Source organism: Oryzias latipes, chromosome 17 (genome assembly GCF_002234675.1).
Source record: "Oryzias latipes chromosome 17, ASM223467v1".
Taxonomy (NCBI): Eukaryota; Metazoa; Chordata; class Actinopteri; order Beloniformes; family Adrianichthyidae; genus Oryzias; species Oryzias latipes.
In genome coordinates this window covers 28132999-28156138 of record NC_019875.2, presented here as the reverse complement: position 1 = coordinate 28156138, position 23140 = coordinate 28132999, and the positions used below count along the sequence as shown (strand labels likewise).

General features: G+C 35.6%; 1 protein-coding gene and 1 non-coding gene across 2 annotated transcripts in view; both read left to right on the top strand.

Moving 5' to 3' along the window:
* Nucleotides 1-23140, top strand: part of pth1r (parathyroid hormone 1 receptor) — a 70908-nt gene that overhangs the window by 42066 nt on the left and 5702 nt on the right. The window contains exons 3-12 of the mRNA XM_023965192.1: nt 7071-7181; nt 7330-7451; nt 11709-11803; nt 13077-13263; nt 15992-16145; nt 16475-16535; nt 18310-18376; nt 18510-18604; nt 19893-20034; nt 20302-20343. Coding sequence (XP_023820960.1) covers nt 7071-7181; nt 7330-7451; nt 11709-11803; nt 13077-13263; nt 15992-16145; nt 16475-16535; nt 18310-18376; nt 18510-18604; nt 19893-20034; nt 20302-20343 — 1076 coding nt within the window. The remainder of the gene's footprint in view (nt 1-7070; nt 7182-7329; nt 7452-11708; nt 11804-13076; nt 13264-15991; nt 16146-16474; nt 16536-18309; nt 18377-18509; nt 18605-19892; nt 20035-20301; nt 20344-23140) is intronic.
* On the top strand, nt 16297-16381 carry mir460 (microRNA 460). The gene has a single exon (NR_107187.1). It is a non-coding gene; the product is annotated as a microRNA 460 (primary transcript).

Sequence of the window (23140 nt, the reverse complement as noted above, 5' to 3'; positions counted from 1 at the left end):
CAGAATTCTTTTTTTCTTCATATGGATTTTTATTTTTTATCACCGCAGCTAGACAGAAAACACAAAAATAAAGGACATTAAGCAGAGTAGCGAGCTTCCTCCACATGAATCCTTATTATCCCCTTAACAAAACATGCAACATTAACTCCCATGATGCATCTCACCCACTGCTTACCTTACAGTACTGTAGTTATTATATATTTTTTACTATGAATTGTAGTGGTGAGCTTTTCACTCTAGCAGAGCAGTACAATATACTCCATGTTTTGTTTTGTTTACCTCAACAACTCTACATCGTAATCACCTTAAAACTAAGCGCCAAGGTCTTCAATAAATGATTCAACTTATTGATGAATATTAGTACTGACTGGACCAGAATTAGTCTTGTTTACAGCGAAGGATGCTCTGTAGCCACAGACCCTTACGGAATAGCTGCAGTTTTTAAGCCCTTTAAGGTTCTGTTCTGAGGCTCATGGGTGGATCAGAATGTGGCAGATGACCTGCTGAGGTCACGCACTGCAGCCGTACTCCGTGATGCCTCTCTTGGTGTGCATGGTGGCTGTTTCCTTACCTCTTTTGGAAGGTTACACGTGTCTATTCAATCTTGTTACAGCTGAAGAAATCAGAGTAAACATATTACCTTTTTTTTTTTTTTTTTTTTTTTTTTTTTTTAACTTGTCCTGTCCAACAGCTAGGCAAACAGATGAGAGCTGAGGGCCTCTTGTGTTGGACATATTTTATTTTAACAAGAGGGGTTATTCATCTTCAGACAAACCAAAGGTATGTCTGAATAAACCCCTTTTGTAATTGAGGCCAAACTTTATTAATTTCAATCATGTTTGAAAATCTTTGGTGTTGGACCGGACGGAAAAGGAAAGAGGGGAAGAAGAGAGAGAGACGTTAGAGAGAGGGGGGGTAGGAGGGTGATAATAGGAGGGGAAGGGGGATAAGACCATGAAGCAGCATAAAGCAACAAGTTTACTGGTTGTTAATCATTATGGTACGGTTCAAATGTAGTACAAAAAGGGCGGGGCCTGTTCACACACACTCAAATATTATCAACACACCTGCTAGCCGCAAAAATGTCCACATGTCAACATGCACACAAAACAGATAGTGTTCACGAACGCATACCTATGCCTTTAAACCAACTAGTGTGAAATCTTTCATTCATTCAATCATGCAAACTATTAGTGCAAAGGTGAGCTAACACCTGTGCTCAGGTGAGTGTTTATGTTCTTCTAAAATGGATGGTGGAATGTGAAAAGAAGGAGGAGGAGCGCCCAGCCACCCCCACACCCATACCCCCGCCGCAGCAGCAGCGGCAGCCGGAATTCCCCCAACGCCACACGGGAACAGGCAGGGAACAACCGCCCCCCGGGCGACCAAGACCGCCACCCAGGCCAGGGCCAGCATATTACCTTAATAAAGACAGAAATGTCTCTGCGACTTGGTTGCATTACATGCTTGGGTGAAGATAGGCCAACTGTGGTCTTTTTTGTGGCAGATTTAAATTATTGAAATATATTTTAGCTAATGAGTATTTGAGAGTCACATCTGGCTGTTTGTAATTTCGCTTTGCAGAACAAAAATCACATTTCCGACGGTAAAAATGCACGCTATTTAGATTGCAAAATAAAGTTAAGGGGAAAGATTTCGGTGAGCAGTTAGACATGTGAACATAAACTGACTTTCAAGTCTGAATGCAGCAAAAATAAATACTGTCATGTAATAGCTGTTGGGCAGATGATTTAAAAACTCTATCAAATCAATTTTTCCACAGAGAAAATGAACACATGATTGACTGTTCCAGAAGAATTACATGAGTGGAAATATCTTTTTATCGAGGCCAAACTGCTCTTAGATTTGAAATTACAAGCACAAATCACAAGCGCACACTGAGAATTTTTACATTTTCTGGTCCCTTTCCAGCTCAGAATAAAGTTAACACTCATACATTTTGAAACTTATACTCCTGGGGTGTTGGCATCTGCTGCCAAAGATGCAGCCAAGTGTCAGCGCAGTGTGGACATTAGCTGGGGGTGTGGAGCCAACTCGTCTTTGGTAAACTGGAACAGCTGTGTGATGTTCACAGGTGAAAGTTTGGAAAACTATCAGGTGAAAAAGAGGCAGCTCCTGGCTATAATCATTAACTCACCACAGTAAATATGAACCAATCCAGAGAATTGCTTACTTTTGGATTTCTCAGTGAGTTTAATCCCTAAAAACCTTTTACTACACAAAATAAATCCACTTTTTTGGGACAAAACTTCTGGAATTAAAGCAGACAGCCTAAATTCTGCCACTTTCAGCATCTGGAGCGGCGGTACTGGTCCATGGGATAGCTGGTACCGGGCTGCAGAGTAATAAAAAACACGGCCAACAGTTTTCCGGTTTTGTTCCCAATCGGATTCTGAAGAAAGTTTTATTATGAAAAACTACTGGATTCTCCACCACATCTGACTCATTCTTCACACAAGTTGTTCGGTCATATTTCCAAAATCCATCTTGATGACGACCCGTGAGGGGCCACAAAGTCTTACTTTACCCTCTAGAAAAAAAGAGACACTTATTTCTATTTATGTTGTTGCATTTATAATAAATATAAAAAAACAGTTGTTTTTGGGTATAAATAAAACATAAACATAAAGAAATTACAGCCATTTTAAAATATGATATAGTTGATAGCTTTTGACAGGTTCACATGACTTCCTTTCAAAATAAAAGACATTCTGTACCATTTCAGATCATCTCAGTGCAGCAGACTTTGTAGTAAGTAGTGTGATGTCAACAGTGATAAAAAATATATATACTTTATTAGTTATTTTGTGGTTTTAGCATGACTTTGGTAAACTATGAAGCCGCACTGCTTAATGGATTGTTGGTGCATTATGGGTACTGTGTGCTGATTTACTATACTGATATATCCTAAAGCAGGGAGGCTGATTGCATCGATCATGTTGGTAGATTGCGGGCCATCAAGAATATATAAACAGAAATAATAAAAATATATATTTTTAAAATCCAGCCGTCAGTGAGTATTCCTCTTAACCTTTTGATTGAAATGCATAAGTGTACACATCTAGCTTAAAGCAGCCGTAGATATTTTACAGAGGATGAAAATAAACTTTACCCTTAGACTTAGAAAGTTAGAAAGAAACTGGAGAGAGAAAAAAAAAATCAGACGCCCACTTTAGCCTCAAACAGGCCCGTGTGTGAAAATATTGTTGGGTTTTAAACCAGGCTGTGGCCTTAAGAAGGTTGGGGACCACTGTTGCAGAGGTCTGAAAGTCTATACATTGAATCTCAGTTTGAATTTGCATCACTCAGACTCACTCAGACTCTCAGAATTTGCTCGTAACTCTGTGAACATGAAGCCCAGCCTTCGCCTTCACGCTCTGTTGTGGTCTGACCTTGAAGCTGGAGGCAGAGTTTAACCACTCGCACACATTTTTTAGATCTTTGGCTTCTTGTCTATTTTTCTTGCCTTTCTGACCACCCTAAACTCTTTTTTTAAGGGGGGGGACTCTGTAACCCAAAACTTGTGGTTTTCAGAACTTTTGTTAAAAGATGAGGATTGATTACAAACCTTCTTCAAAATAAAAGCAGTGTGTAATGAAAAACTCATTAAAAGTCGACCGCTCCATCAGACACAGACCATCTGAAGCTGAAATGTTCTTTTTTTGGACTATTTTTCTTCGTGTTTGTTCTTTAAATACATACAAGTTTGGTTGCCTTTGCCGAGACAAGGCTTTCTTTGAAGGGAAACACCGAGGTCTGCCTGGAGGGGACAGCGCCGGGATGTGGGTTCAAATCCCAAGACCTTGCAGTGTGAAAATAGCTCAACCCTGGAGCTTGTGGTTCTGGTGCAGAATAACATTAGCCATCATTATAAAAGATTGCATGTATCAGGGGGGAAGAAAAAAATGACATCTGCAGGTCAGAATCAAATGAGTCTGGGGGGAAAGAAAACTTTCTGAAAACCCCAATGACATCACTAATACAAAACTCTCCTCAAAGTCACGTTTATATTTAAATTGTGGTCAAAGAATTTGCTGGAAATGATGGACTGTGATGACTGTGTGTGTTTAGTTTAATTCCAGCCTGTTTGTAGGTGGTCCTTTGGTAATAAAATCCATTGCAATGAGCTGCACTTTAACAACTTTAACAGTTTTTTTTCATTAGAAAACTGTTGGAGTCAGTGACCTCCACTCAGTCTGTAATTAAAAAGTTGCTACAAATAAAACAAATGTCGCCTCACCGTCCAAATTGTCTCTGATTAAAGAAAGGAGAAAATAATACATTTGCCACAAGAAGTGCTCAGTGTATCGGTTCCGTCTTTTGCTGTTTGTTGGTGTCCGGAGAGGGACACATGTTTCCAATAATGGGATAAAAATGTGAGGCCTAAAAAAAAGGGGGATTGTTGCCAGGATTTTGGGGAGAAAGGGACTTTCTCTCACAATTAGAGAACTCAGATCCAAAGTTCAGCTGACAACTGAGCAGCTTTTTTAGTTTGTAGCCTTGGAAGACCATTCAGTGGTCTGGTGGAAAAAATTGCACTTTCTTTTTTTCTTTATTTCTTTGGTCAATCTGACCACCATCAAACATATAAATGTGATTCTGACAGATTTTATTAACCTTGTGAGTGTAAAACAATAACATATAATGGATAATAATTGGTCGTTTGGATTTATAAATTGGATTTTACACATTATTTCTCTGTATCAGTTCTTTCAGTTTTTTCGAGTTTTTATGTATTTTGGACTAAATGTCAACCATAAATTCTGCTAAAATAAAATTGTTTGTCCTTTACAAAACAAAAAATACACACATCTAAAACAAGATGTGTATATTTCTAATATTAAGTCAAACATTCTTGCCCGATTGGCAGATTTTCTTCAAATAAGAAAAAGAAAGTCTGCAAAAGGGATACAGACAAAATGGTTTTACCAAGAAATAAAATTCTAGTCACTAAGAAATGTTTTCTTAAATTAAGATTATTTTTTTCTGAAAAACGGTTTTGAAAAGATTGTTGTTTTTTGCAAGACAGAAAGAATAAGACAAAGATTCTTTAAAAAACAAAGGTTGTTTTTACTTTCTTAAATTTCATTTTTTGCAGTGCAGAACACATTTTATCAGTTACAAAACTGTTTGGTGGTTCAAGCTGACCTCAACATGTGTGAATCAATGCTCTTAAACTTGGAATTTGATAGATATTTAGATCAATTTTTAAATACAACACTGTATTGTATCATTAATAACCTTCCACAAAACCATCAGTATTGACGGGAATTTTGAAAATGAGATTCATGAGGAAACAATTTCCACACAGGATAAAAGCTGCATAATTCTGTCAACAATGGAGCATCTATGGAAATGTGTTCTGCTTCCGAGTAACTCTTAACAAATCCACTGAACTCAAAGAAAAGCTTGTCGTAAGCGTACAAGAAAATGCAACGATTGCAAATCTCGAATGTGTTGCAACAGCCTTGTTTTGGAATATGTGAGCACTTTTCCAGATAATCGGTAACCGTAAATGACTGAACTGCTTTGAAATGCAAACTCGGGTCATGAATGAGGCCTGTTCTGCAGCTTTTCTGTCTGCTTGAATGGCAAAAAAGGGTATCATAAAACAGGAAAAGAATGATGATTCTAAAAAAGAAAATCACTAAAACGATCACTCCATCCAGCAAGTCATTTTTACTTAAGAAATCTCAAAACAAAATATCCAAATGTAGAAACAAGGAGCTCCACACATCAATCCAAAAAGATAAAAAATAAGCTTAAAAGCTGTTAAATAGAATTAATAGAATTAATGGTAGAATTAGAATTAGAGTATTTGTTGTTCATTTTGATCACACTGACAAATAACTATTGTAAAAAGTGGAAATGACTCATTTTTGAACATAATATGAACAAAATAAGCATCTTAGGACAAGTTGGCCCAACTTAATAAATCCTCATAAAATCAAAATTATTCCTTATTCTAAGAATGTTAATTTAAATTTTTGTTTTCCAAATAATGACAATGAATGTCAGTCGAACATTTATTGAACTATAAAACAACATCCTAATGATTAAACCAAAAATCAAGTAACTTTTAAGTTTTTCTGAGTCTAAAATCAACTTTTTCTATTGTCAAGATATGGAGAAAAGGATTTTAGCAAATCTAATAATGGTTTTCTTATTTCTAGATTCTAGCTCATAAAGAGACAAAAAATATTTGCTGTACTGATTTTGACAAAAGCTTGGAAAGATATAGAGCGAAGAAAAATGGTGAAGTATCTACAAACGGGCTTTGAATGGATCAAAACGCGGTGTATGTGCTGTAAAAACAAAAAATCTCATTAAGTAGTTGTAATCCAGATTCTAGTTTAAATATCTTATTACATTTGATATAAGATGAAACTAACTTAGTAGTAACATTTTACTGTAAATTGCAGTGACTTGTTCTAAGACAAGAAGTCTTCAAAATATTGTTTGTTTTGTTTTGTTAATCCACAAATATATCAATTACTTCACAACAATTAAGTTTTTATCTGTGAATGGTGAGGGATATTTTTTTCAAGGAGCTGATATAATTGATTTGGGCAAACTAGAAAGTTTTATTTATTTCACTTCTTCTGAATTCCAAAAAATTTTTAAGACAAAATTATGTCAAAATGTGTAATTGTAGTCCTAAGAAGATAAAAATCTAGAAATAAGGACACTTGGACAAGCATTTAAATATATCTACTTTTTGGGGGGCAAGTAAAACATATTTTCAGACATAATGTCTCCAATTACCAGAATATTTTACATAAGTTTAAGTGTTTATATTTGGAATTCATTATTTAGTCTTAAAAGGGCAGGACATCACACCTTATTTTAGGAAATCTTACTATGACAAATATAGAACTTTTAGTGGCATATTTTTTTCACTTAAACATGGGAAAAACATCTTAAATCTATATTTTCTTTTTGAAAATGACTTATTTTCCCCCCAGTGTACAGAGATTGACTGATGCTGGACCCAAGTGAGAACAGCTGTTTTTTATTTTTAAAAGTCAATATCACGTTTGTCTCTGCAGATGGTTTCTGCTCAGCAGAGTGGGACGGTATTGTTTGCTGGCCTGAAGGACCTCCTGGAAAGCTGGTATCCACCGCCTGTCCAGAGTATATCTATGATTTCAATCATAAAGGTGGGCACAGTCAGGCGTTTGGGGAACAATCAAAGGCTTCTGTCCTGAGCGGAAGCCCCTGTGAAACCTCCTTGATGATTACTACCATTATAATTCAGTCTCAAATCTGTAACTTAACCCTTCTCTTTCTCCCCCTCCCGGTGACCAGGACTAGCATACCGTCGGTGTGACAACAATGGAACATGGGAGCAGGCATCAGCAAACAAGACATGGGCCAATTATAACGAATGCGCAAAATTCCTTTACCATTACAACCATAGCCACGAAAAGGTGAGATGCTCCTCATTTCCATCTATATGCTCACCACCTCAGCGGTATGCCTTCCCTCCAAATTAATTAGGAGCGATTAGCATAAATGAATGCATCACCTGGGCTGACCTGTCCCACTCAAAACATTAGAGCCATTAAGCGTGTCACCATTCTCACCCGCTAATTACAATTCCTTAGAAATGAGTAACACAGTTGCAAGAAGCCGATTGTATGCAATGTGAATTACCCCTATGCATGACATGTTGAGATAAATATGCAACCATGAAGACGGCGTAGAAATGGGATTATTTTGTTAAAGTTTTAGCTCCAGAGTGTGATTTTCTTAACAGAAATTGAATAACCAGAAAGTTTTTTTTTTTTTAAAAGTCATGCCATCATATAAAAAAAATATGACCAAAAGAAAGAAAACAAAAAAAACTTTATAACATCAGCCAACAGAGCATAATTCCAGCAGTGTCTGCTATGCGGTTAGATTTTTTTCAAGAGTTTTATTTTCCCTTTTTAGCCACAGACCATCAAAAGAGGTCGGATGTGATGATGGGTGATGTGTTCTGGCTGCAGCTCCTGCCGGGGGTCCTAAAAATGTTCGATGGGGTTGGAGTTGGGGCATTGCACACATCTGTTAAACTCAGACTCCTCTTTTGCTCTTGGACCCTCATCTAACTTTCACAGTGAAACAGACTCCACCTTTAATGGTGTCAAACCTGATGGTTGAAGGGCAACCACTGAAAACTGTAATGTCAGAAATGTTTCTGCATTTTGTATGTGTTTAGACAGAATTGTAGCCTCATTTTTATCAGAATAGAATAGAATAGAATAGAATAGAACAGCTATAACAGGTATTACCAAGTATTTACAGGGTGCATTAGATTGACTTCTTAAAATTTAACAGATAAAGTGCAGGTATTCAGTCACAATAATATAATTATAATGATATAATATAATAATAATAATTATAATAATGATAAAATGATAAAGAAGTAGATATACATTTAAGGGGGATGGATTATTTAATCTGCGCTAATTAGAATTCCTCACATAATCCTGTTTATAGCAGAAAAAGTGAAAAATAAATCTTTATTTGGATTTCATTTTTTCTATTAAAGAAATTTCTTGTCTTATCCAAGAGGCGTTCTTTATCCAGAATTGTCAGAAAGACGCTGCTGTTTGATTCTAGTTTATTTTGAAAACGTACAAAAATCTGCCCCCAGTTATAATTTACTATTTATTGCCAGGCTCCCCCATGGGGAGGTGCCTCCATGGTTAATGACAAAAACATGAGGACAGACCAAAGCACACGGCAAAGCTGCTAAACCGCAGACTATCACTACTGAGGCACAGGTTTTTCTGGCAAACTGATGTTAAATGACACCAGCAGTGAAGGGAACATCAAAAGTGGCTCTTGGGTCCCTCGCGTGGATCTACAGAGTTTGGTTTTTCTGTCCTCACAGTTCCTTCACGCTGCCAGCCTGCTGCAGGATTAGGATCCTTCCAGCTAATCCAACCTCTGCTGCTAAACTCTGGACCTGATCTCAGGTTTTTAGCAAACATTAGAGCTACAAATTCTCCAAAGAATTTCTGGGATTAATGCAATTATCTTTTTGTTTTTTGTAAAACTTTATTGTTGAACAACTAAAATATCAATTACTTAGCAACAATTAAATTCTTCAAACTGTTGGGCCCTGATTTCCCTTTTTTTCTTTTTTGCTTAGCCTGTTATGTTTAACTTCTGATAATAAACATTTCAAAATAAAACTGAAAGAAAAATGAAACATTTATAAGCACACACATTTTAAAACTTGGTTAAAAATTATCATTGATGTTGCATAATATTTCTGATAACAAAGACCCCTAGATAGAAAAATAAAATAAGTTATGGGTACTTTTGATAAAGAGCATTACAGCTAAACAAAAGACAATATTTTCAATTCATGCATTTTTTAGTATCGTTCGTTTTACAAGAAGTTTGGGATTGATTATTTATTGTCATTGTCAATGGTACATTTAAACAGTGCTCTTTGGTCAGTGCATCATTTATTCATTAAAACAATAATTTACCGTTATAACATTTACAACTAAAAAAATAAATAAAAATTAGTCATCAGTCATTTAAAACAAGGAAATAAAATTTAGGAATGTTACAATTGGTAAAACCAGAATGTTTCAAATAAATTCAATTCAATTTTATTTATATAGCCCAATATTTCAACAATAGTCGTCTCTATGGGCTTCATAAATAAATAATAAAGAATAAATTAAAGTATCACAAGACCTCAGTTCAATTCATTTTAAAAACATCCTCCATTGCACAGCTCAAACAGGTGCAGATTTTGCAGGTTTTCTAGCAATTTTTAAAATATTTGTTGCAAACGGGTGAAAACTGTTGTGGAGTCTTTTTGTCCTTATGCTTGACCTGTAGCGTCTGCCTGAAGGCAACAGATCAAACGGAGGGCGCCGCTGCGTTAAGTGTCTGTGATGTTCTGTTGAGGCAGCAGGAGCTGGGTAGGTTTCCCAGAGTGGGGAGAGGGCAGCCAACAATGTTTAATGGGGGGGTCAATTGTAAAGTAAAAAATGTTTACAGTTAAATCTGGATTTTCTTCTTTTCTTTTTTTTAACATACATTTATAACTAAGTTAAATAGCTTTTAAGTGCTTGAAGTCTGAAATTGAATGAGTCCTTCGTGATTAGAAACCAGTTGTCACTAGAAAGATGGTTTGGACCAAGCGCTGGTTTCTATGTCTGTTTAACATAAACCTCGAAGGAGGACGAAACTGTTTCATGGAGAGTATTTGCACACTGTTAGAAAAGACTGTTAAATAATTTTAGTTATTGTGCTTTATGGCAGCTAACAGTAGAGATGCTGTCCCATTAACTCAATGAATCATGGGAGATTTAGTAAACAAACTGTAGAGGTGATCTTGGACAGACTCACGTCTGTTATTTTTTTTAAAGGGACTTTATAAGGCATGTCGGCACAAGGAAGTGAGGACGTTAACCACGTCTGATTGGTTAGACTGTTGACGTATGTGATTAAGCCTCCAAGAATGATCGGTGGAGACAGTTTAAGGGGTTAAACCTTTTCCAAAATTGGAGCAATTGGAAAAAGTTGTAGTGAAGTCCCGGTATACTCATTCTTAAGGCCATGTCACAGAACCAAATATGGACATATTGCACGGATAAAAAAATCGGTCATATGTGAATAAATGTGGAAAAAGTAAGAAAAGTTAGTCTTTCACGTGGAATTTCACACATGAACCACAAAAAAAGTATGAATAAAGCATGCAAGGAACACGTAAATTATCGTAAAAGCCAAATCTGGTCCAACTTTTCTGCGTCAATTACGTAATTTTAATGCGCCGGATAGGTGATATAAAAGTTATACATACATTGGTCCGTTAGACATATGTGGAACTGTCGTGCAAAGCCACAAATTTGCCTATGCATCTCTTAGAAATCACGCACAATTGCAAAGATACGTAAATTTTGCGCATGCATTGCTTAGGAAATGAGTTGATCTAAACTGTGTGATTCTCAAATGACCAAAAATTTTGAACAGCTCCAAACGGAATTCACATAAAGACACGCCGGTTGAAACCTTCGGCAGACATCTGCGTACAACGAGGAATGACGAATACAAGAAACACTTATGAATTACATGTATCACGCATGTATCATGAAAGACCAATATTGCTACATGGAAAATGCGCAAAATGAACGTAGTGGCCGTGTGACCTGGGCTTTACCAAAGTAGTCTTGAATAGCAAAGAAAAAGTATTTTATAAGCTTTCATATTCCTGACTGCTCTGCGTGAATTCGGTCTGTTTGGACGAACTCAGAGCTGATATCCTGACGATGGTAAAAAATGTTTGGTCAATTAGATGAAATTGAATAATTTCCTACCTGGTACACTGATTGAAAAACACCAGATTAGTTATTCAGGGATGGACAACTCCAGGCCTCTAGGCCTGGTGTGCCTGCATGGTGTTAAATATCCAAGCTCTACTCATGAATGATTACCTGGTGCAGGTGTGTCCAGCCAATTAGAACATGCCAGAGCAGGTTATGTTGGAAAACATGCAGGGATGTGGCCCTCGAGGCCTGGAGTTGCCCATCCCTGAAAGACTTTTGTCCATCATTTACTGCATGGAAACTATTATGCAAACGCACAAAGTTGGTGCAATTTCTTGAACGTGTTTCTTTTGGGAGTTTGTTTTGCTGCTCTGTCGGTTTTTCTAACAAACTTGCGCTCTCCAACAGGAGGTCTTTCACCGCCTGTATCTCATCTACACTGTTGGGTACTCCGTCTCTCTGGGATCACTCATGGTTGCTGTTGTCATCCTAGGATATTTCCGGTGAGTTTGTATTCTGAGTGAAATATTTCCGTCACCCCTTTAAGTCTCAGATTTTCCTGAGTTAGATATTTGAGTTTGCTGCTGGGTCAGAAATTGAGGTTGTGGAAGAGATGAGCAGGGAGTCCATAGAATTATTGATGACATGTCAGCACGGAGGGAAATTTTATCAGCTACAAACAATAAAGCTGATAGTTACAGCAAGCTTCATAATAATAATATTAATATTATATTAATAATAATAATAGTGGATCAAGGCAGAATTGTGTTCATGTTAAACCTAATAATAATAATTAATAGTATTATAGATGTTTTTGTTCATGTTTTCTTCTAATTTCAGATTACATTTATTACAAAACCTATCATTGTGATATATTTTTGGTTTTACAGAGCTTGTCCTAAAAAAAGAGCATAATTTGGTAATGGAGAGGTTTGGTTTTTAGTTGTATGAGTTATTCTTATTACACTCAAAGCTTTATTTGTAATCCTGCTACACCTGTAAAATCTGCGTCTTAAATAAAGGTAAAATCAATAACATTATTGAATTTTGACTAACATGGTTAATGCCTAGCCGATGCGTCTATATTTGCTTATTTTATGGGGCTCAGGGAGTTTCAGGAATCAATCTGAAAGTAATGTTTACAAATGCTCCCTCCCGGTGGGACTTACTGTACAGCCAGTAAGTCAGGAAGTTTTAGGAATGCTCCCAACTGGCATCAGGAAATTTACGGGCCAAATGAGTTTAATAAGTTATCCCAGGGGCCCATCTGACATTCTGGCACCGGCATCCGAAGCCACGTTTCCCCGTCAACACATCGGCTTCTAGAAAGGAGAGTTCATAAATGTTTTCCAGAGAGAGCAAAGGGATATTTTACATTAGCACATTTGTTCCGTTTCTTGTCATCTGGGAAATCAGTTTTCCTAAATCGATTGTTTTATCTTCAGAACTGCAAAAAGAGCAAACGATTTAATGCACAGCAACTGACTTTAAGTTGAATGCTTTTGACTGTAAATGGTGAAAGTGTGACCGAGCCTTTACCTTTCCTTGGCAAAACAAGGTGACTTTAGCTTTTCATCATGTCAAAACAAATTCAGCATCGTATAAATGAACTCAGCAAAAGCTTTTTTTTGGTTTCTCCAAAATGTGTTAGCCTTCGATGCAACAAAGCAGTTTTTAATTAATATTTGTATAGTGTTTCTGTAGCAAAACTGCAATAAAGTTTTTATCTGACCATTAATCTGAGCCATCTGCTGCTGTGTTCTGTTTTGTCCCCAGACGGCTGCACTGCACCAGGAACTACATTCACATGCACCTATTTGTGTCCTACATGCTAAGAGCCATAAGCATCTTTGTGAAAGATGTTGTCCTCTACTCTGAATCTCCATTAGAGAACATGGAAAGAGTCACTCTGGATGACCTCAAGTCCATTACTATAGCTCCACCAGTCAACAAAACACAGTTCGTAAGTGGCCATGGCTGCATTTGGGAAAAACTTTGAGGATCAATTTATGTTCTTTTAATAAATGCACACAGAAAGAATTAATCAGTTCAATTCTTTTTTTTTTTTAAAACAATAACAGACAAATATAAATGTGAAAAACGTTAAAACCTGGTGATTTGTAGTTAAAAACAACCAATTTAGATCTCATATTTGTAAAAAATAATAAGAAAAATCAATAAAAATGCATGTTAATAAATTAAGTAAGTCTGCTAAACCATAAATGAGATATTGCAGATGTTTTGCCATCATTCCAGTCAGACGTCCATAAAGCAACACAACCCTTTTTCATTAGGTCCAAAAAAGTAATGCATGCAAATACAGTTGAAATAAATAATGTTTAACCTCAAATACAAAAGGGGTTTATACACATAAACACCCTGTGTGTCAGAAGATTCATAACAGCCTATTGTAAATTTAAAAGCTGTCCAATGCAAAATGCTTTTACCTGTTATCTGTTTGCCCAGCAGCTGGGTTATAAAAGTTAAATAACTAAAAAACATAAATAAATTAGTAATAAAAAAAACAAAACATAACTTTCGGTGTTAAAAACGACCGTGTTTTTTTAGGAAGATTTATTTGCCTTTTTCTAAAATTTGTCATTTTATTTGTCTAAATGTTGCTTTAAAGGCATTACCTATTACAGATTAGATACATGTCACAATCATTTTCATAAAATAGGTGACGATATTTTAGTATTTTTCTTTTTTGCACAGTGTTTTTAGTAGCACCTAAACAGCCAGTAATGTCAGGAAGTCCACAAAGGTTTCCAGAAAACAAGGCAAACGCATTGCTTAGGCAGTCGGGGCTGCAAAATCACCCACTGATTAGAAGTAGAGGAGATAGAGGAAATAAAGTGGCACTCAAAGGATGAGGTCCTCGAATGGCTTCTATTAATCACGGCGGGACCTTACCTGCTGCCAAATCAATGGATGAGTTAATCAGAGTCTGCTCCAGGGACGGCTAAAAATCCAGTCAATATGTCAGCGTTTAACTGGATTGTTATGAACCTCAGGTCAGGTTTTTCTGCAAAAAAACAGGCTGTTTGGGATAAACAGTGATTAAATAAGAACATTAGGGTTAAAAAACGAAATCTATCCTACTATAACTAAAGGAAAAAACATAGAACACAAGATTTTTTTTTACCTTGTTATAAGTTTTAAAAAAAATTCTGCCAATGCTGCCAATGCAACAAGTAGACTTTGTTTTGGTAAGAGTTCTTAAAATAAGTTGTGAGATTCTGCTCAGAAATGAAATCTATAAATTAGCAATACACACTGATATTTTGCTTTGGTAATTGGAAATATTATGTGTTAAAGTGGTATTGCTTGAAAGAAGTGTTGAAGTGTGTGCAACACACATGTTTACCCCCCCCCCCCCCATCCAATTTAAAGCACTAAACCATCTTAAAATAATAACATTACTCATTTAAAGATAAATAAGTTAAACAAAACTTTTAGTTTTAATCAAGAAGTTCTGTTTCTTAAAACAAGAATAAAACCTCTGCTTAAAAAAAGTATTTCAATTAAGAAACTTGTTTCAACAGAGATTATGCAAAAAATACAATTTTTTTTCAAGATCAAGTTGTTAACCTACTGAAAATAACTACTAGTTTTGTCGTATTTTACTGCACTACTCATCTGAAATAAGTATTTTTTAATTTGAACTTTTCTCTTATGACAAGTAGTAATAAGAAACCTGAAACCTGACAAAAATACCTGTTTTTTGCAGTGAATGAACAGAGACGCTTAATTAACAAAAATATTCTTGTTTAAAGTAGGCTGAGCCAGAAAAAGAGCACGTCCTTCTTACTTATTATTTACTAAAGGCTTTCCGAAAAAGCAAGTTAAGCTTTTCTCATAAATGTATTTATAGTAACTCCAAAATTTAAGCTGCTAATAAGTGTCAGAACAGAGAGCATGTTCAAACATGATTAAAAAAATGTTCCTGCACCAAAGTGCATTGCTGACTTTTTGCACATTTAAAATTATGAGATTAAAAAAACGTTAATATAATTAGATTACATTTACTAGTCTAGTCATTTGAGGTATGCAGTAGCTTTGTAATTACATTAAAACACTACATCGAACATATGTAGAATTTAAATTAGGATAAAGGGAAAAAAACTGATTTTATTTCATTAAAAATGAAACTATCTTTTTATATGCATGTTTAAGGTTTTTATAAAGTAAACAAAAGATCAAAAACATGAGAATGTTTCACCTCAGTAAGCAGCAAACAAAAGCTGTCTTCTCAGCTTTTGTATTCTAAATCTTCTTCCCTGGAGAATAAAAGGGGTCCAACACTGGAAAAAAACAGATTGGTCCTTATCATATAAATTTATAACAACTCCGGCTCAGAATCTGCTGCATCTCTTTTGTTCAAGGGAATGGGGAATTGCAAATAATACTACCTTTGTGAAGTTATTTTTTTTTATTAGGCGGCATTTGTTCAGCTGCCAGAGAGGACAAATCTTTGGGGAATCTTCACAACACTTTCATTGTGTTTATTTGATTGGTCCATTTGTTCTGTTTTCTCTGGAGTCAAAAAAAAATAGTAGATAAATGAATATATGAACTTTATGGATTTATATTAGAATTACATGAAATTACATTTGTAGAAAAGATGTGATACGTTTGTTAGTGGAAATATTGATTATTTGTCCATCTTTTTCTCTCTGCTGTTCTTATAGATTGCCTGCAAGGTGGTGGTCACCTTGTTCATGTACTTTCTAGCAACTAATTATTACTGGATCCTTGTGGAGGGTCTTTACCTCCACAGCCTCATCTTCATGACCTTTTTCTCAGACAGAAAGTACCTCTGGGGATTCACTCTGATTGGATGGGGTGAGTTCTTTGTGGTTTACATTGTACTTAGTTGATTGCCATATTTAACACTTGAAACATGGTTTGCATTAATTCCAATATAAGTTAATAATTTGTAATTGTGAATTCAGCATGCAGCAACGAAATAGATTTTTTTAAATTAATTTGATTGTGGGCTTTACAGTTCCTGCATTGTACACACTGTGCATATATGTTACATAAGCACAGCGCATACAATGTGGATGCTGTGCTACCCAGGTTCTACTCATAAGATGTGAGAACATTTTAAAAAGTCCCCGCCTTATAAGGAATCTGTGTAATCTTAGACACTTTTACATTGAATTTTACAGGCGTGCCCGCGGTGTTCGTATCCATCTGGGCGACGGTTAGAGCCACATTTGCTGACACAGAGTAAGTAATCCCAGTGACTAATATTACGCAAATCTAGTCTACACTAGTGTCTCTCAACCTTGTTTGAGACAAGGTTCCCTTTTTCCTTCACAAAAATCACAAGGCAACCGAAAATGTCACAAAAGAGAGACAACCGTACTAATGGTGTACCAGTCCCTCTTGGATCTCACAGGCTTTTTTTTGTAATCCTTGCAGCACAAAAAGTTTGAAGTTGTAACTGTTTTTCCTAAAAGTTGCATTAAAATGCTATTTTATGTAACCTCACAAATAAAAAACCTTGAATAAAGACTATAAAGATTTGCCGTTTTAAAAAGTGATTTGTTTTAAATTTTTGTTTTGTTTGTGCAAGAGCAGCTGTAAATTTTGAATATTTAAATAATTGCAGCATGATTCGCAGCGTTTCCATCACACAGATGCGCAAAACTTTATCAAAATTCTAAAAATGTTGAAAAAACCCGTTTTCCAATTATACTGTTTCCATTAAATCACCTGGATCCTTTTCATAATTCAGATGGTCAACAACCCAAAACATACAGCCAAAGCAACTTAGGAGTTTATTAAAGCAAAGAAGTGGAATATTCTTGAACGGCCAAGTCAGTCACCTGATCTTAACCCAATTGAGCAGCATTTCACTTGTTGAAGACTATCTTCAGACAGAAAGGCCCACAAACAAACAGCAACTGAAAGCCGCTGCAGTAAAGGCCTGGCAGAGCATTCAGAAGGAGAAAACCCAGCATCTGGTGATGTCCATGAGTTCAAGACTTCAGGCTGTTATTGCCAAAAAAGAGTTTTGTAATGTACAGAAACTAAATTAGAAAGAATGTGTCTCTGTCCAAATATTTATGGTCCTGACTGTAGATTTTAGATTCTGGGCCTGTTAGGATGAACACAGAGTTAATATCCTGTCAATAGTAAATGTTTTTAGACCACTGGGGTAAAAATGAATAATTTCCCACTATAAATCTGACCATCTCTCACTAGTATGCTGCAGAATGCTGGTTAAAAAACAGAAATGTTTATAAGAAACCCAGTTCAGGAGATAAATGTCATCATGTGTCTTAATTTATTCCTTGTAAACCATAGAAAACAAATACAAATCCAAAAATAGTCAATAAAAGCTGCTTTCAGTTATTCTAAAAAGGATTAAATATTTATAAATTCAAATCAAGTAAAGTAGTGATAAAGTAAAGTAGTATTAGCAAAAGCTGAGAAACTTGTGTGGTTTTTAAATTCCACATTCCCACACAAACATCTCCAGTAGCTGCAGATATTCTTTACACCCCCATGTGAGCAAAAGTCTGCCATGATTTACATAGTAAAGTATGAGGACAAGTTTGACAGCAAACTGCAATAATTGACTAATCTTCCATGACTTCAATGGCCAGAATCATCTGGTGGAAAGTTGCCAGGAGGTAACTTGAAATCCCTCCGACTTTTCTCGTTGCCCAGAGCTGCGGTTGATCTTGCAACTCAGCTGATGTTGTGTTCAGAACCTGCAGAAAAAAAAACTAATCAAGTCAGTAAAAGGAGCAGGAGAGCATTCCTGCCTGCTGTTTAGCTCGTTTTGGACTAAAACAATACATCGGTTAAAGCTACTTTATGTCAGACGTAAGTCTGCAAATCTCTGGAGAGAATATGTCGATGTGACATTATTGGTTTTTTCAAAAGGCTAGTATTCTGATGCAGAAAAACGACATCCTTCAAAAAACTGGAATTAATGTGAGTTGAGTATAAATTGGTATCAAAAACCCCATTTGTTGTTTGTTTAATGCAGGTGTTGGGACTTAAGTGCAGGCAATTTGAAATGGATATATCAGGTTCCCATCCTGATGGCTGTGGTGGTGAGTACATACTTACAGTGTGTACTTTTCCTTCACAGTAAAGTAAATTCTCTGGCATATTTGAGATCTTAATAATACATATTTATTTTTTCAACTGCATGGGATCATATAAACCTCTTTTTTTTCTCCTCAGGTTAACTTCATCCTGTTTCTCAATATCATCAGAGTCTTGGCAACAAAACTACGAGAAACAAACGCTGGAAGATGTGACACCCGGCAACAGTACAGGTACTCACTGCTTTTGGATTTACCAATCATTTCTTAGTGAGTTTAAGTGACATAGGCCAACACAAATGACCCAAGTATTCTCCATCAAAGCAAATGTATTTCAATACTGTTATAATTTCACACATGATTAAATAGTTTACCAGATTAGTGATTATCAGAATGGAGTCACTCAGGTTTGTTCAAAAAAGTGAAAATAAATCCTAAAAAAATATGGATCCATGATTTTTTTAGCTCACTGTTTGACTTTCTGTCACATTTCTAGTTCAGTGAGATTTTTGGATCATCTGTCTGTTCAGAGTTGGTCAGCTGATTAGAGACGTTGTTCATGTTTTTGATGGTCAGGCTGCTCTTGAGGTTGATTTTCAGCATCAGTTTGAACTTATGGTTAAAAAAAAAAGGTCTGTACACAAAAACATTGTGCAGTGAGATAAGAGATTGAGTGAAGGATACGAGAGGCACAGACCAACTTTAGGCTTTATAAATAAAAAAAAAGGTTAAAAGTCTGGCCTCAACAATAGAGAGGATGTTTGTCTTCTGAAATGAAAAGGGAGCTTGTTCTTTCAGAGGTGAGTCTCCCTGATAAAGGCTCAGCTTCACATTCCAGTATTTGTAATTCTAGCTCTAGTTTGCAAGCAAAGTGCTCAATTTGATTGTTTTAACGTACATAAGTAGTAATAAAAGAACTAAAAGTTATAACTTATTGAGATATGGGTATCTCCTGTATCATTAGAATATTACCACGCAGCATAAATGTGTACCCCATTGCCAGATTTTCTTTAAATAGGCATAAACTATATATATATATATATATATATAACCGTACTTTTAGAAAACAAAAATTAGTCACTAAGACATGTTTTCCTTAAACTACATTGGAATTGTATTCTTGGAAATAAGAAGAAAAAGGACAATTTTCTTGAAACAAGGTGGTCTTTTTTACTTTCTTAAGATTCAGTTTTTTACAGTGTGGAAATAAAAGCTATAAGATTAGTCTTTCCTGAAGAAGGTAAAGCTGAGGGCCGCCTCTTTACAGTCTGCTAACTCCTTCTATCTCATGAGGGATTTCAGAGACATTTTAATTCATCAGTAATCCAATGAGAAGTCCTTTCTAAAAACGTGTGATCTTCCAGGCCCCAGATCTCCACCACTCCAATTAACAGCCAGTTCTCACTCACATTACACAGCGAGGGGAAAATAATGTTTTGTTACTTTATTCTGTTTCATGAGTTTTATTTGTGAGTCATGGTTGCTCGTTTGAGTTTAAAAACAGAAACATTTTCTTCTGCAGGAAACTGCTGAAGTCCACCTTGGTGTTGATGCCGCTGTTCGGTGTCCACTACATCATCTTCAACGCCATGCCGTACACAGAGGTGTCTGGAATCCCATGGTTGATCCAGATGCACTACGAGATGCTTTTCAACTCCTTCCAGGTAAAACTGTTGATGCAGAAATACTAGATTTGATCATTAGTTTCTGAGAGACATCCATGTCCTTTCATTCTAAAGACATGTGGTTTATCTAAAGGGGATTTGACATACCCTCAGTTAGTGGTAAGATCCTAATTAAGATGAGCAAAATGGCAGGGATAACTGTGATTAAAATGATCAGAAGTAATGCTAAATTATACTGCTGAAAAGTTACATAAGTTGCTGGAATTTTCTACGGCTCTAGTAAAACAGCTGTTTTCTCTATTTCAGGGATTCTTAGTTGCTATCATCTACTGCTTTTGCAATGGCGAGGTAAGAAGTCAGAAAAGTTGTTCCGTTTGTGCTTTTTTTATCAATAGTATCTTGAAAACGAATTGTGGGCACAGTGAATGACCCCCCCCCATCCCGAAATGATGACATCACAGCAGGTGAGATGGTTAAAAAAAAAGAATGGGGCCACATTTTCTCATGGGGCTCAAATATGGACAAAAATGTCATCCACTAACAAAATAAAAACACAAGTGTCGGGGATATCTGAAGAAAGTTTTAAAATTATTATGGGATGGCCACAGGGCTTGGCAAAGTGTGAAATTTGGCAATTTTCATATTTTCCTAAATGGGATAAGAAAACTTTTGTTCCAGAGCAATCTTCGCACAATTTCACAGCCACTGCACCAAAACAGGTCTACAACCACAACCAAAGTTTCTTTGACCTTTGACCTCAGGAAGATACGGTGGCCCTGAAGTGCAAAGCATTCAACAAATCACTCGATACAAAAACATTTTTAAGATCACAACAACAATTAAAAAAAAAAAAATTTTAAAAAGCAGCATTACATTTTAGAAAACAAAACAAAATTTCAGAAACCAAACTTGAAAAACAAAAATGACAAAAAAAAAAAAAAACATTTCAGAAAACAAAATTAATTTCCAGGAAAAAAAAGAAATAAAAAATGAAAACATTTCAGAAAAAAAAAATCCAGAAAAAAAATGAAATATTAAAAAATGAAAAACATTTCAGAAAAAAAAAATTTCCAGAAAAAAAATGAAATATTAAAAAATGAAAAACATTTCAGAAAAAAAATGAAATATTAAAAAATGAAAAACATTTCAGAACACAGAATGAATTTCCAGAAAACAAAACGAAATCTTCAAAAATGAAAAACATTTCCAAACCGGAAGAGGCAGGTACTATGGGACAACGCTGATTGGATGATGATTTTTGTCAATCATTTGAACTGAAAAGTATTTTAAAAGAAGCGATGACGGATTTTATCGTCCAAACAACAATGTACTATAATAATCCACGTATTTCCCATTTATATATCAAATAAAAAATGCAGCAAACTGTTAATGAACTTTAAAATTATTTTTTTTAACATTTCGCCTGACACACGGTCACCCGGAAGTAGTTTGTGAGCACTTTTACTTTGAACGCTGTGCGCTAATGTCTACGGCTGCGAGGTTCACGCTGTCAATCATCTTTAGGTAAGTATCAATTCTGTGATCTTTTCTTTTGTCAGTCACATGTCTCTAAGGATGTTAATTTTAGGATGTTAAAGTGCTGCTTTGAAAAGATAATTTCTTTTTATCTTGCGCATGCGCAAAAAGAACCCGATGGAGACGAACCGTCTTCACATGATAGCCGTTCCCGTTTTCGGTGACAACATGAGAGAAAAAGCTCCGAGCCAGCCTGATTCTAGGATTTATACAGTAATTATATGGCATCAGTGTTGCTAAAAATCGACTTTAAGACTGAAATCAGTAAACAAGTTCTTATGGGAAATAATATTAAAGTGCATTGTATATTTTTAAACCATGCATATACATATACTGACACTTAAAAATGAACTTTAAAAGTTTATAAAATACTTAATTGAATTAACATGTGACATTTCTGCAGGTGAAGTTACTCAAAGCGAAGTTCCAGAAAGGTTTGTGCTGCAGAAGAACAGATGGCAGCTCTACATGGGAATACAAAAAGACTAAAGTCATTCATATCATTGTGCAGTGTACAGGCAAGTCACCATGATTTATGTGCAATGTAATCAATAAATATTATTTAACCTTAATATCTAATTTTTTTTTTTTTTAAGTTGCAGGTCCTGTAAAAAAAAGTCTTTAACCTGCTGCATAAGCCTGATTAGTTGTAAATGATGCAGTGGAGAGTGAAAAACGAAGCACAATTCCTGGCTTTAGCGTCGGGCTGATGATCTGGAAATCACATCTGAGGAATCGCATCAAACACTTGTACAACTCCAAACAACTTAATGTTCCTTTAAGCAAAACTCTAGTTTAAAATGTTCATATTAGGCTTGCTTCATTTAGGAGTTTTTCCATGTTTACCATTTTAGGTTTTAAAGCTTTATTAACAAAGATGATGTTTGATTTTCAAAGCTGTTGTATAGAAATGTTTCTTTGTCAATGAAAAAACTGAATGCTGACGTGAGGATTGTAATAATGGATATGAAAATAAACAAATTTGTTTCATAGCAAATGCAGTATATTTATTGAAAACTTAACATGAATACGTTATTCAATAACAGAAACAAAGAAACAGTTGTGGATTTTCCTTTATGGGCTTCTTCATGCAGTCAATCAAATGTTGCGCTTACAATCAGCATTTACTCAGCGTACCTGTCAGTCACATTTATTAGAGGAAAAAATGCATCTGGGAAAGTCTGTTTGTGCTTAACAACTATATCAAAAAGAGTCATGTCAGGGAAGTTTTGTCCACATTGCTGCTCAGCATCACATCCAGAGGAAGATGCACAGGTAAGGGACCCCAGTTCCTGCTCGTACATGCTTGCAGCTTCCTCTGCACTGGACTCCAGCTCCAGCTCTTGAAATCCCTGACAGAGATAAATTAATAAATTAAAAATCCCTGACAGAAAAACATCGGCTACCGTTCATCTTTCATTCAGGAAAAAGTTGAGTTCATCAAAATGAGGAGAAAATGGGTTAAACCAGAAATTCATTAGGGAAGGGTCAAAACACCAAACTCAGAATAAAATACATTATTTCAGTCTTATAAAAAATACATTCTAAAACAATTTGGTATTCCTCCTCTGCCTGAAAGACTAAAACGTTTTTTTTTAAAGATTTATTT